This window comes from Mobula hypostoma, chromosome 22, assembly GCF_963921235.1.
Source record: "Mobula hypostoma chromosome 22, sMobHyp1.1, whole genome shotgun sequence".
Classification (NCBI taxonomy): domain Eukaryota; kingdom Metazoa; phylum Chordata; class Chondrichthyes; order Myliobatiformes; family Myliobatidae; genus Mobula; species Mobula hypostoma.
The window spans coordinates 34855437-34870864 of record NC_086118.1 but is presented as its reverse complement, the minus strand read 5'-3'; the positions used below and the strand labels follow the sequence as shown (position 1 = coordinate 34870864).

The 15428-nt window shown below is 39.9% G+C and overlaps 1 protein-coding gene across 2 annotated transcripts in view; it reads left to right on the top strand.

Moving 5' to 3' along the window:
- The first annotated feature begins 419 nt into the window (after nucleotides 1-419).
- Nucleotides 420-15428, top strand: part of abca5 (ATP-binding cassette, sub-family A (ABC1), member 5) — a 97477-nt gene continuing 82468 nt past the window's right edge. The window contains exons 1-5 of one of the 2 annotated variants that reach the window (XM_063074444.1): nucleotides 420-585; nucleotides 942-1121; nucleotides 7512-7707; nucleotides 10062-10235; nucleotides 13174-13289. In XM_063074444.1, the coding sequence (XP_062930514.1) occupies nucleotides 1017-1121; nucleotides 7512-7707; nucleotides 10062-10235; nucleotides 13174-13289 (591 nt within the window). In that variant the 5' untranslated portion in view covers nucleotides 420-585; nucleotides 942-1016. Of the gene's footprint in view, nucleotides 832-941; nucleotides 1122-7511; nucleotides 7708-10061; nucleotides 10236-13173; nucleotides 13290-15428 lie in introns of both variants that reach the window. The other variant, XM_063074443.1, reaches the window with a different exon arrangement.

The following is a 15428-nucleotide window of genomic DNA, read 5'->3' as shown; positions in this document are numbered from 1 at the left end:
AAACAACACAGCGACTCGTCGGTCCTGTAGATTTGTTTGACTATTTAAAAGTATATGGATGCTTCTTATACTCTGGGTAAAAATTTACCAGAGTGTAAGAGAAATGTGGTTTCTATCAGCACAATCCTGTGAATAGAGTAGCTAAATCAAAAATCCAAGTAACCAAGCAGTTTTTCCCTTTATTAGCGCGGGGAAAAAAACAGTCACCAAGTTTCATTCATGCCAACATCTCCATGATACTGTCTGGACCATTGCCATATTACAATCTGCATGTGATCATAAAGGTAATCTGTTGGAATATCAAAGGAGTCGCAATTCTGCTTGCGTGCTGGAGCCGCTAGGTGGCGGTGCTGGTGACGGGAAGCCGTGGCGGCGGCGCCTTTCGCGGCGCTTGACGCATTAGCGTCGCAGCTGCGAGGGAGGGGGCGGGATATGAGGAAGCGCTGGCGGTCAAGACCCTGTGGAGGCGCGTATTTGCCTCTATAGCTGTTGTCAGACGGAGGAGGCAAGTTCCCCGGGCCTCGTGAAACAGCCGGCTGACAGGGGCGGCTTCTTGCCTTCGCCCACCCCGCTGGAGCCGGCAACGTGAGTGACCACAAGCGCCAACCCCCTCCCCAATTCCCCGCGGCCCGTCCTACCTCACACGAAGCTGTAAACACCTCTTCGTGTATGTGAGGAGGCTTCTCGGGGTGAAACGTAGTGGATCCTAGCACGATGCGGCATTTAGATGAGATTAATTTCCTTCGATCTGGTTCGATTTAGCTGGGTTGTCAATGCCATTAAAGGGACCCTTCAAAGACTGTCGTTAGTAATTTGCAAAAGGATGTTGATGTGAGTGAAGGTCTTGTGTCAGCTCTTTAAACACCCCGACAAAGTCGCGGCGTTGCTTACTTTCCCCCACCCCCTTTAAAATTACTGTATTGTGCCCCTCATAATTCCAGGGGCTGCTTTCTAGGAATTAACCTTCCAAACAGTGCGGGATCGTTTTTCTTCATTTTTTTCCTGGATAAATAACAATGGGAAAATTGCCGAGAAGAGATACAACAATATGGCAACAAACTAAAGCACTTATCTACAGAAACATCCTCATAAAGCGACGAAACAAAGATCAGACGTTGCAGGTAAAATATTTTTTCATCCCTGTGTTGGTATTGGCGTCTCATGCTATCTGTTTGCCTGGTGGTTTCCAAGTAGCCTTAACACTGACAGACAACGTGAAATATAGGACTCCAGTGCTGCGAGTTGTTGTTTCTGCAGAAATGAATTGCGATTATAATGTTAATGTGTTACTGCAACTTTAAACCCCTCTATCTGGTGCTCCAAGTGTCCCAAAGCAATCTAACTATGAATAGCCCTGCTTTATTTCTTCTCGTGAGCCCGACTTCCACAAGGCTAAAAGATGTGGAGTGACAGGCATTTGAACACGAAATAAATGATGTAGAAAAATATAGGCTGAGATTTAAAAAATACAAAATTAACAAAATCATAATTTTTGGGTGTGAACTTTTGAAATTGCAATTTTGACATCTCTTGTATCATGCTAATACTGTTCAAAACAAACTTGGTCCACTCTGAAGTAACTTCTGATCATGACTACAGGACTCACTGGAGAGACTCTGGAGATTTACAGTAGACTGTACATATGTTGCAAAGGTTAGGAAAGTTAAATGAAAAATTATTGCCATGGTCAATGTGATTTTGCTTGTAACCAAAGGTACTGCTGGAAAATTTAGTGGAAATGGTCAAATTTAAGAACCTATTTTCCTGAACTATGAGGTGATAAAGATTTAAGATAACTCATGGAATGATTTGAGGGAACTTTGGTGTCGTTATCGAAAATTGGAATTTGAAACTCTGTTCTCTAAAAGGGGACTGAGGACAGAAAGTGTTTGAAGAATACCATGATGATGACTTTTTTCGAATCCACAAGTTTGTGGAAATTAAGAATTAGAATAGCTGTTCTTATAGGTGGCTTAGAAACTACAGGACAAGTGGCTGACACTATTAAGAAGTTTAAGGATTTCTATATTATTTGATTCTTTGCTCCCAGCATCTCCCTGCCCCACCTTTTTGTGAATTAACTGCTTCTGTGTCTTAACTATTTCTGTGCCTTTACCACTACTCAGACTTGCTCATTATACAGCACCCAGTCAGTTTAAGCAACACACGTCAAAGTTGCTGGTGAACGCGGCAGGCCAGGCAGCATCTCTCTGAAGGACGAAGGGTCTCGGCCTGAAATGTCGACTGTACCTCTTCCTAGAGATGCTGCCGGGCCTGCTGCATTCACCGGCAACTTTGATGTGTGTTGCTTGAATTTCCAGCATCTGCAGAATTCCTGTTGTTTACCCAGTCAGTTTAGTTCAGTTATCTACCTTAGGTTCTGAGTATTTTTGTGTTCAATTTTGATAATCTGAAAGATATGTAATCTTTCTGTGGACTGCACTGCAAGCTCAGTGTCGGGTTGCTATGCGGTAGATTTTTTTGCTCTCTGTGTTAATATGTCTTTTCTACTTGGGATTCATAGAATATTATGCAATCTTGGTATCTAAAATGTCTTGGTGTGATTCTTAATGGACTTCAAATGAACTTTAGAATCAGGAGTAGTTACTGACATTTCTCATAATCAGGAGATTTTAGGATTTGAAAATTGCAAAAGAGCAGAGGAAGAAACAGAAGCAAAAGTAGATCATTTGGCTCTTGTGAGCCTTCTGTGTCCTTCATACAAGATCTGCTACCCCATATATCTTAAATCAGCTGACTTCTTTGGAAAAGTTTGTTTTAAACAGTCAGCAATTTGCATCTTCCCAGTATGGATTCTTGTGGCACTCCACTGGTCATAGGCCTCCAGTATGAAGAGTGACTAACACCCTGTGACTTCTACCACAAAACCAACTTTCTACCCTATTAACTGGCTCACCCTGGGTCCCATGTGATTGAACCTTCCAACCTACCATGCGGTATGTTGTCAAAGGCCTTGCTAAAGACCATGTAGACAATATCTACTGCTCTGCTGTTATTCTCTTGATCATCTCTCTAACAAAAATAGCTTTGCACTCTGGGTCTAACATATAATTCTCCGTAACTTCCACCACCTCCAATGGGATCCTACCACTAAGCACATCTTTCCCTCTTCCCCCCCCCCCGCTTTCTGCAGGGATTGCTCCCTATGCGACTCCCTTGTCCATTCGTCCCCCCCATCCCGCTCTACCGATCTCCCTCCTGGCACTTATCCTTGTAAGCAGAACAAGTGCTACACATGCCCTTACACTTCCTCCCTCACTACTATTCAGGGCCCCAGACAGTCCTTCCAGGTGAGGCAATACTTCACCTGTGAGTCGACTGGGGTGATATTCTGCGTCTGGTGCTCCCGATGTGGCCTTCTATATATTGGCGAGACCCGACGCAGACTGGGAGATCGTTTCGCTGAACACCTACGCTCTGTCCAGCCGAGAAAGCAGGATCTCCCGGTGGTCACACATTTTAATTCCACGTCCCATTCCCATTTTGATATGTCTATCCACAGCCTGCTCTACTGTAAAGATGAAGCCACACTCAGGTTGGAGGAACAACACCTTATATTCTGTCTGGGTAGCTCCAACCTGATGGCGTGAACATTGACTTCTCAAACTTCCGTTAATGCCCCACCTCCCCCTCGTACGCCATCCGTTATTTATTTATATACACACATTCTTTTTCTCTCTTTCCTTTTTCTCCCTCTGTCCCTCTCACTATACCCCTTGCCCATCCTCTGGGTTTCCCCCCCCTTTTCCTTCTCCCTGGGCCTCCCGTCCCATGATCCTCTCATATCCCCTTTGCCAGTCGACTGCCCAGCTCTTGGCTCCATCCCTCCCCCTCCTGTCTTCTCCTATCATTTTGGATCTCCCCCTCCCCCTCCCACTTTCAAATTTCTTACTAGCTCTTCTTTCAGTTCATCCTGACGAAGGGTCTTGGCCTGAAACGTCGTCTGTACCTCTTCCTAGAGATGCTGCCTGGCCTGCTGTGTTCACCAGCAACTTTTATGTGTGTTGCTTGAAATTCCAGCATCTGCAGATTTCCTCGTGTTTGCACTTGCCAGATGTCTCTTGACCTGTAAACAGCTCTCCCAATAAACTTTTTCATTTTCTTGTCTAATTTTATCAAAATTAGCCTTAGTCAAATTTATAATTGAATTTGTGGGACAGTCATATCCCTTTTCATAAATATTTATTCTTGGCAATATTCAAATAAATCTTCTATGTACCTTCTCTAAGCCTTTGACATTCTAAAATATAGTGCTTTTCGAAAGTAGCATAAACTATTTTTTAAAATTTTTGCTACAGGCCTAGTATTATATGCCACTTTCCTACATTCATCACATTACACAAGTTATTGATGAATCTACTATATGTAGGCATTGTATGTGTTTTATGCAGAAGGGTTTGTTTTTCAATTAACTTGACTCATGTTTTTATTTGTACTTGTCAAATTGTTACTCTCAACTGAAACAAAATTATTTGGTATAATACAAATATGTTCCATGTACTCTTTGAACCTAAAAACGTGTAAAATGTGATTGGAACATGTTGACATGTCACTATCAATTTAAATATTGTGAAGTTTTGGCAGAAGTCAATTTTTAGTTTGACAGAAAATCATTTCTATACTTGTATTGATTTGGATTTTCAGGAATGCACATATTTTGAGAACAAATATTTTGTATACTATTAAAACCATTAATCAACTTTCAAAATAAAAATCAGATATGTAATTCTGTGTTTATTTGGAAATTATATTTATTATTTACAAAATCCAGATATGACCTCCTTGAGCCAATTTATTACTAAATTTTAATTTACTTTGGAAATTTTTTTCACTAATCTGCACACGAGAAGTGGCACCCTACTATGCTTAAAATTAATTTACTTAGTAATGCTTTCTCTTTTGCATGATGCCCTGCCCCACCATTTTCCTCTTTAAACCACTATTTTCTTCAGAACCCTCTTTCTATTTCCATATCTAGCTAATTTGTTAACCTTGTTAAATTTTATTTATTTCAATCACAATCTTTAAACAATTTATTTTCATGAAACTTTAAAGATCAGGGGGGATAAGAGTGGAATGTCACCTCCTGTGGTTTCCTTTTCAAGCTGCATACTATCTTCACCTTAGAAGCATACAGCATATTGTTGTTCCTTTATTTTCCATAAGCTAAATCCTGGAATTCCTTAATCAATGATATTAGGAGTTTCATTACTGGAAGGACTGCAAGTATTCAGGATGGTAATATTAATTGCCATCGATCTGTACATCCCAAAAATGATTCTTAGAAGTAAACTTGCTTATGTTCGTCAAATGATCCTTGTAAGCAACTTGGTTCCCTCTAAAACTGGCAGGGAGAGAAAAGGAATTGCTGAAAAAATATGGTGCCTTTAACAGACATCAGCATGGAGGTGATCACGGACTGGATGTTAGCCAAACCCTATGGCAACATAGTGACAAGACTGACATTAGTGAAGAGTAAGATTGTATAACTTTGTGTATATGGACCCTGACTCCTTTGGTTTCAAATGAAGACATGTCTGTCTGTTGTGGAGACAGGAGTCAATTTTAAATTTGATGGGCTATCTCCTGTTGACAGTATTAACATACGAAATACTATTTAATTTCTGGTACCCAAAAATAATTTAACAACAATTCATTGGATTGAGTCCAGTTTCACCATTATTTTATTAGATGCGTTTATACAATGTTGGAATGAATGCTAATCGAACCAAAGCTAAGTTTCAGATCCCAGGTTTCTCCATTACGAAGCTATCTTCCAGACATCCACGATCTGTATTGGTCCATTTGCTATTGCATCTTTTGCTTTTACTGTGAAATCCAGATCCTATGATTGCTAGAATCTGCTATTACAACATTGTCCTGGCCAGTTACCATAAGCACCTACTGCAGAAAAATTTGAAATGGGGCCTTCAGTAAACCCTTCTACATTCTCATAGTAATGTTTCTGGCACTATTTTAACTGCTCTTTCCTTTTTATTGATTGCCCAATTAAGTATACTCAGTGGCCACTTAGATTAGATACCCCTTGCTTGTGAATCATCTGGCAGCAACACAATACATAAAAGCATGCAGGCATGGTCAACATTGTGTTGTTGTTCAGACCAAACATCAGAATGGGAAAGAAATGTGATCTAAGTGACCTTGACCTGTGGAATGATTGTTGGTGCCAGAAGGGGTGTTTTGAGTATCTCAGAAACTGCTCATCTCCTGGGACTTTGATGCACAACAATCTCAAGTTTACTAAGAATGCTGTGAAAAACAAAAACATCCAGTGAGTGGCAGATCTGTGGACAAAAATGCCCTGTTAATGAGAGAGTCAGAGGAGAATGGTCAGACTGGTTCAAGTTGGCGGGAAGGTCACAGTAACTGAAATAAACATGTCTTACAACAGTAGTGTGCAGAAAAGCATCTCTAAATGCACAACAGGTTGAACCTGAAATGGATGGGCTACAGCTGCAGAAGACCATGAACATGTGCTCAGTGGCCACTTTATTTGGTACAGGAGGTAGCTAATAAAGTGGCCACTGAGTGTAAATAAGAACTTCATGCAGCTGGAATTTTAATGAACCTGGCTGGGGAGGATTTTCTACCACCATCCCATAAGATTGTGATAGTGTTTCCTTTGGTGGGGGACTCTAAAATAAGAGGTGCAATTCTTTGGTGTTCTCCACCTCCAGCTTGTGTGTGCTCAAAGCTGAAGTAGATTTTGGATTGTGAGGGAGTCAGGAGAAGGGGGTTGGGGAAAGGAGTGGACCTGAAGTGAAAGATCATGTAAACTGTGACTTTATTGAACAGCAAAACATGCTTGAAGGGGCATTGTGCTTGATTCTGCTCCACTTATGAAAGCAGCAGGTCGTAAACTGATAGAAAGGTATTGCATCAATAAAAATTATCTTTTTTACTATAGAATAGCAGGAAGTAAGAGTAAGTCCCAGAACTAATTTCTTAAACGAAGTTGACTTTGTCTCTCCCACTCTCCACCCAACCAATATCAACTCTATTCAAATTTTCTTACTAGCAAGTTTTCCTTTGGTGCCCAAGTCTCTAACTTGTGCTTGCAGTCATCCTTTTTCAAGTATCTTGCTGAACATGCCTTTGAGATTTGGGAGTTAAATTATGCTATGTGCATTTTAATCCTTGTCTTGCCAACTTAAAGTTGTAATAAGTTAAAATGGACCATTTATCCTCGCTAGTACTTTGTTGCTGCATTAGTAATGTTTGTGATAATTGCAGCATACACGAAATGTTGAAGGAACGCAGCAAGTCAAGCAGCATCTATGGAAAGGAATAAATGGTTGGCAGTTCAGGCTGGCGAAATGTTGATTGTTTATTCTCCTCCTTAATTACTGCATAACTTGCTGATTTCCTCCAGCATTTTGTGTGTGTACTCATGTCTGTGTTTGAGATGACTACTTTTTTAAAAAAACAATTATTTGCAAACTGAAGTAATTTTTAAAAACTCTTTTCAGGAGTTGCTGCTGCCACTCTTTTTAGTTTTTGCCTTGGTTTGTTTAAGTGTTCTTGTACCTCCGCAAATATATGGTAAGACGCTCACAAGTGAACCAGAAGATTTGGATGATTTCATACCACAGAAATACAGACTTGGATATACCCCAGTGAACAATTACACCACTGAAATCATGGGGGAAGTAGGAAAATTCCTCGGTAAGTATCAAATGTAAACAAACCTGAGGTACTTTCAGAGTGTTATGGAGACAAAGTTGTATCAGATATGTTATAATCAAATAAATTGAGGATAATTGAGTGAGTATGTAGAGAGCTTCTAATTGAGCTATTTTGTTTACAAACTGATTGAAGCTTATTTTATCTAATGCTTTGGAGTAGCTGTGATCTTTTTGGAAATTTAATGTCAACAAAAAAAGTTCTATAAAAAGTGTTGAAGGCAATACGTCACCACTGATTTTGATTGGTCTTGTACAAGCTCTTTAATGCTGTGTTGATATTTAAATCTATCTGCAATTATTTGTGTATGTGTGAATGAAAATGACTTTATTGGATAATTAGACTCATAGATTCATAGAGTAATGCAGCATATATATAGGTCCTTCGGCCCAATAAGTTTATAGTGAACGGGGTGCCCACCCAGCCAGTCTCAATTTCCTACACTCAGCCCATATCCCTCTGAGCTCCATCCCTCTATGTACTTATCCAAGTGTTTGATAAATGATTTATTTGTATGTGTCTCAACTACTTTTTCTGGTAGCTCATTCTGTCCTCTTCGTGAAAAAAATTGCCCCCTCGGATCGTTTTTAAATCTTTCCCCTCTGAGTCTAAACCTATTCTCCCTAGTCTTGGACTCCCCTACTCTGGAGAAAATGTTATCGATTCCTCATAATTCTAAACATTTCTGTAAGATCGTCCCCTCATTCTCCTATGTTCCAAGGAATAAAGGCTTAGCCTGGGCAAATTCTTCCTATAACTGGGGCCCCCTAGTCTTTGCAACATCCTAAAAAATCTTTCCTGCACTCCAGTTTAACCATGTCTTTCCTAAAACAGGGTGACCAAAACTATAGAGTACACGAAATGCTGCCTCATCAAAGACTTGACAACTGAAACATAATGTCTCAACTCCTATACTCATTGACCTGACTGATGAAGGGTGGTGTGCTAAACACCTTTTTTTAATCACCCTGTCTATCTGTGACACCACTTTCAACAAACTGCATTTGTACTCCTAATCCCTGTATTCCATTGTACTCTCTAGTGCTCTATCATTTATAGTATGTCTTACACTTGTTTCACTTACCAAAATGCTTCACCTTGCACTTATCTATATCAAAATCTATTTGCCACTCTTCACTCTATTTCCCTAAATGATTAAGATCCCCTGATCTATGTTGGTCTTCTTCGCTATAAACGCCACCTCCTAATTTCATGTCATCTGTAAACCTACTGATCAAGCCTTGTGCACTTGCATCCAAATCATTTATGTAAATAACAAATAACGAGGATTCCAACATAACATCTGCAGCACACCACCAGCTCTAGCCTCCATTCTGAGAAACAACCTTTAACCATCACCCTTTGCTTCCTACTTCCAAGCCAATTTTGAATCCAACTAACTGGCTTTCCCTGGATTCCAAGGGACTTAAATTTCCAGACTAGCTTACCATGTGGGACCTTCTTGAAAGCCTCGCTAAAGTCCAGATAGAGAACAATTAATTGCCTTATGCTTATCTACCTTTTTGGTTACTTCAACCAATTCTAAAAGGTTTGTTAGCCATGACTGACCATGAAAACTTCTAATCAGACTCTGTCCGTCCAAATGCTAGTGGATCCTGTCCATCAGTTTCTTCCCCACAACTGATGTCAGGATGACAGATCTGTTGTCCTTTCTACCCTTCTTAAATAATAGAATAACATTAGCTACTGTCCTGTCTTCAGGAATTTTAGCAGTAGCTAATGATTAAGCAAATACCTCTGCAATTTTCTTTCTAACTTCCCACAAAGTCCGAGGATGCCCACAGTCGGGCCCTGGGGATTTATCCACTTTAATGTGCTGTAAGGCTGTAAATACCGACTCCCTAGTAATATGATTGTTTTCAAAACATCTCCAGTTGTTTCCCTTCTCTCTTGAGCAATAGTAATTTCTCACCTCAGTAAATACCTAGGAGATATATTCATTAAAGATCTCAGCCATCTCCAGTGGCTTAAGACCTAGGCAGCTCTACTGATTACTGAGGGGATCTGCCATTCACCTAGCTTTGTTCTTAATAAAGATAGAAATGAAAATTTGTGGAAAAGGAAAATCACATCAGGAATTTAGTAGTTTTTGTTGTTTAAGGTATTTTCTGGAGTAGAATGACACTCCTGAAAACATCTTTAGCAGTTAGTTCGCTGTCAGACTATCTTCGAAGCAATGTAACAATTTTGCTAGCAAATTATTCTTCAATAATGAAAGCCTTATTGAAAATTGTTTCATAATTCTGATATTTATTGTTTTAAATCTGCTTCAAATAACATTATTAGAGTTAAAAAGTGAAAGCTTCTCATTACAGGGGTGTTACCGCATGGATTTACTGATGAAAAAGCAATGGAAGAAGTTTGCTGTTCATATGCTTTAAGACCATTGGTGGGAGTTTCTTTCATCAGTCCTTTATCATATCAACTTCGTTATCCCTATAATAAAGTTCCAAGTACTTCAGAAAAAATTGATTTCATTGATGAGAAAGGTAAAGTGCTTTAAAATTTGTAAAAATCCAATTGTTGATCTATTAGTTTATTATGTTTAAGACTAAAACCATCTTAATTGTCTTTGAAGTGTCTTGAGGTAATTTCCTCTTTCAAGGCATCAAATAAAATCAGGCTGTTGTAGTTGTGAAGGATCCAAAATTTATTTGTTTGCAAACATACTGGCAGTGGCCAAAGAGGGGCTGATTTGAGCAGTCTCAGTTGCAGGAGTATGTGCAGAAGCATGAAGCTTGAGGTTGTAATAAAATCAAGCAGAACTAATTACTATGGGTAATATTTTGAATTTGCATGATAGTGGGTAGATCACCAATATATAAACTTGATAGGTATATTTGTTCAGTCATGAATTCTGTTTGTCCATAGGTAATAGGAGATACTGATATTAAACATTTTGCACATAATCTTTATGTTTGAGACTTAGAAGATATACAGGTTTCCCCCGCCATCCGAAGGTAGAGCGTTCCTATGAAATGGTTCGTAAGCCGGAATGTCGTAAAGCGAAGAAGCAATTACCATTTATTTATATGGGAAAATTTTGTGAGCGTTCGCAGACCCAAAAATAACCTACCAAATCATGCCAAATAACACATAAAACCTAAAATAACAGTAACATATAGTAAAAGCAGGAATGATATGATAAATACACAGCTTATATAAAGTAGAAATACTTTTCCACAATCATTGCCTGAACTGTTCTCCGTAGTGAAAATCTCACGCAAGCGCCGTCGGCAAAAACACAGTGCTAGCGCTCTCCAGTAACCTTTAAGCTATGAAGCTGCCAAATCATACCAAATAACACGTGAAAATACACAGCCGACATAAAGTAGAAATAATGTATGTACTGTATAGTATCACTTACTGGAATTGGGAAAGTGCGAAGCACACTGATGATGGTGTGTTAGGCTGAGTCGTCGCAGGTTGGGTGGTGCAGTGGCCCCACCCTCCGGGCAGTGACCCGATACCAATCTGCAAAGCATGCAGCAGTAGCCGGGAGGCACACAGCACATCTTTAAGAAAAAAGCCGAAACAAATATGCTAATTAATTAGGTGCCGCCGGGCACGTAATTGTCAGCCCAGATCAGTGCCGATTGCCAATTGCATCACCTCTGATATGGGCCGACAATTACATGCCAGGTGGTACCTAATTAATTAGCATGTTTATTTCAGCTTTTTTCTTAAAGATGTGCTGTAAGTCTCCGGGCTACTGCTGCATTCTCAGCGAATTGGTATCTGTTCGCGGCCTGGGTGGTGGGACACTGGGGTGTCATCTTGTCATCTGTTTCCATTAAAGCAGGCAGCTCATCTTCTCCTATGACTGCCCGCCTTGATGTCGAAGGTCGAGGTTCGTCGTTTGCTGTGGCTGATGTGAAAGGCTTGCTTGACTGCTGAGCCGCGTGCATTTTTCTATCATACAGTTCTTTGTAAGCACTCAAACCATCCTGCAAATATCCCCTAAACTGACGTACCCTTTCAAAATTAAAGTCGTACTTTATCATTACTCATTCAGTTTCAATTGTTATCCTTTCCTCTTCCAATTGCATCAGCTCTTCATCTATCAGTTCTTGGTCATGGGATGCCAAAACCTCTTCAACATCATCTTCGTCAGCTTCCACAAGCCAAACTCGCTTAGTCCTTACTTCGCTCACCATGATCGAAACGCTTAATTATGTCTAGTTTTACGCTAGGTGTAACACCCTTAAGAGCTCTTTTAGGCTTTTCCAATACCTTAGAACTCATTTTGCTAACGGCTGCTCACAGGCATGTGTTTAAGCAATGCCGGCGAGAATGCCATTCTGAATCCGGGGGAGAGCGGCTGCTTGGGGTGTGCGCTGCCTTTTATTGCGCGCTGATTTTTTTTCGCGCACTGCTTTTTTCGTAACAGTGAAAACACCTTCTGTTAGCGAAAACAGGGTACTAATGTAGGTCTTTCGTAACAGTGAGGTTTTGTAAGGCGAACGTTCGAAAAGCGGGGGACACCTGTAACTGAAACCTACTTTTAACATACAAGCTTGACAGTTTTGAAATTCTTTAGAATTCTTTTGCTACATAAGAACAGGCTGCAACCAGACCAACTCTCCAGTTTGATGTCAGACTTAGTTCCATTATTTCAGTTCTTCTGTTTGCTTGTGCTGTATACAGAGTTGACTCACTGATGTTTTTATTTTTGCTTTTTTATCCTGTGCCTTGGTGTTCATATTGAAAGAAGTCATTCAAAAGAATTTATGTATAACAAACAGTACAGGCAATGTTTCAGTCTGAGACCCTTTGGCGGGACTGGAGAGAAAAAAAAGACATCCAGTCTTGCTGAAAGGTCTCGGCCCGAAACCTCAACTGTGCTTTTTTCCATAGATGTTGCCTGGTCTGCTGAGTTCCTTCGGCATCTTATGTGTTGCAGAGGACCAATTAATATCACTTCAATTTGGCAATAATTCCATATCTCTGCAACTTCATCAGAAAAAATTGCATGTTGCAAATGAGCACTATGGGTAATACTGTAAGTCACAAACTGGCCCTTAAATCTCTTCATAACTGCTGCTTAAACAAGCACTTGAGTTATGTTACTTGGATTTTATCCACAATTTCTTTAGTTTTTTTATTTTAAAGCTATAATTAGATGTTTTAATGCTTTTGTGATTTCCATGGAAATTGTAATCACAATTGTAATAAAATTTATGCATTTTAATTTCCACTCTTTTCCTATGGTCTATAAGCTGTACATTAATATTTAATCTTTGTACTTGAATTCCTTATAGTCATGAGTTGATACTTACCTCCTGTGATTAGTTGTAGTTTCCACATATCAAAATTATTTTCTAAAACCTAAAATGTATAATAAAATAAATGCTTGAAGATTTTGATTTTATGAAAATACTCTTCTTTTACTTGGGTATTCATGATCTTCAAATATATTTATCCCAGCAAGTTGTCGTTTGATTTCTGCTTCCTTGAATCAACTGATAGATTGTCCTGGAGCCATGTACCTATTGTCAGGATTTGCAACGATTCAAAAATATATTGATGTCGCCATTATTAAGGTGAGTCTAAAATGGTCGATTCATATCAGATTTTTTACCCGGGTCACATGTAGCATGAAAACTATCTGGAAGAGTTGAAGAAAGTAATTGTATCCTTTTCTGAATAAGTATGTTTTTTTCCTCAGTCCTGTATTTCTTTTAAGCAGCAGAAAAGAAAATATTTCCATGTTTGGCTGCACGTAATAATTTCTATTGTCCATATTACTGGGAAGTTGGATGATTGGGAAGGTTTTAAAATTCAACAAAAGGCACCTAAAAAAGCTACAAGAGGGGAGAAGATGTAAACTGAGGGCAGACTAGCTAATAATATAAAGCAGGATACCAAAAGATTTTTCATTTCTATGAAGAGTAAAAGGGAGGTGCAAGTTGATATTGGACCACTAGAAAATGAAGCTGGTGAGGTAGTAATGGTGGACAAACGGCAGATGAACTTAATGGGTATTTTGCATCTGTCTTCACTGTGGAAGACACTAGCAGTGTGTCAGAGTTCTATGAGTGTCAGGGAGCAGGAATGAGTGCCATTGCTATACAAAGGAAAAGGTGTTTGCAAACTCAAAGGTCTTAAGATGGGTAAGTCACCTGGGCCAGATGAACTACATCCTAAAGTCCTGAGAGAGGTTGCAGAAGAGATAACGGATGCATTGGTCATGATCTTTCAAGAATCACTTGATTCTGGCATGGTCCTGGAGGACTGGAAGATTGCAAATGTCACACCACCCTTCAAGAAGAGAGGAAAGCAAAAGAAAGGAAGTGAAAGGCCAGGTAGCTGAACCTCAGTGTCGGAGTCTAAGGATGAAGTTTTGGGGTACTTGAAGACTAATGATAAAATAAGTCAAAGTCAGCATGGTTTCTGTAAAGGGAAATCTTGCCTGACAAATTGTTAGAGTTCTTCAAGGAAGTAACAAGCAGGGTGGACAAAGGGCAGGCAGTGGATATCATTTACTTGGAGTTTAAGAAGTCATTTGATAGGTGCCGCACAAGAGGCTACTTAACAAGATAAAATCCTGTGGTGTTACAAGTAAGATACTGGCATGGATAGAGGAATGGCTGCCAGGCAAGAGTCAGTGAGTGGGAATAAAAGGGGCCTTTTCTGGTTGGCTGCCATTAACTAGTGGTGTTCCTCACGGGTCAGTATTGGGACTGCTACTTTTCACTTTGTCAGTTATTTGGATAATGGAAGTGATGGCTTTGTGGCAAAGTTTGCAGACGATACAAAGATAGGTGGAGGGATAGCTAGTGTTGAGGAAGCAATACGATTGCAGTAGGACTTAGACAAATTGAAAGAGAGGGCAAAAAAGTGGCAGATGGAATACAGTGTTAGGAAATGTCTGACAATACATTTTGGTAAAGGGACAATAGTGCGGACTATCATCTAACTAGGGAGAAGGTTCAAACATCAGAGGCGCAGAAGGACCTAAGGGAGTCCTCGTGCAAGACTCCCAGAAGGTTAAGTTACAGGTTGAGTCTGTGGTACAGAAGGCAAATGCAATGTTGGCATTTATTTCAAGGGGAATAGAATATAAAAGCAAGGAGATAATGCTGAACCTTTATAAGACACCACTCTACTGGAGTATTGTCAACAGTTTTAGGCCCTATAACTCCAAAAAAGTGTGTTGTCATTGGAGAGAGTCCAGAGGAGTTTCACGGGGATGATTCTGGGAATGATGAGTTAATATATGAGGAGCATTTGGGTCCTTTGGGCCTGTACGCACTGTAATTTAGAAGAATGCGGGGGTTTCTCATTGAAACCTACTGAATGTTGAAAGGACTAGATAGGGTGGCTGTGGAGGGGATGTTGCTTATGGTGGAGGTATCCAGACCTAGAGGGCATAGCCTCAAAACTAAGGAGCACCCCTTTAGAACAGAGGTAAGGAGGAATTTTTTTTTTTTAGCCAGACAGTTGTAAATCTGTGGAATCCTCTGCCACAGACTGTAGTAGAGGCTAGGTCTGTGCGTATATTTAAGGCAGAAATCGATCCTTTCCTGATTGGTCAGGGCATCAAGTGATAAGGTGAGAAGGCTGGTGTATGGGGTTGAGTGGGTTCTGGAATCAGCCATGATGGAATGGCAGAGCAGACTCAATAGGTTGAATGGCTCCTACTCCTACATCTCATGGTCTTATAATGTAATGTATTTAAA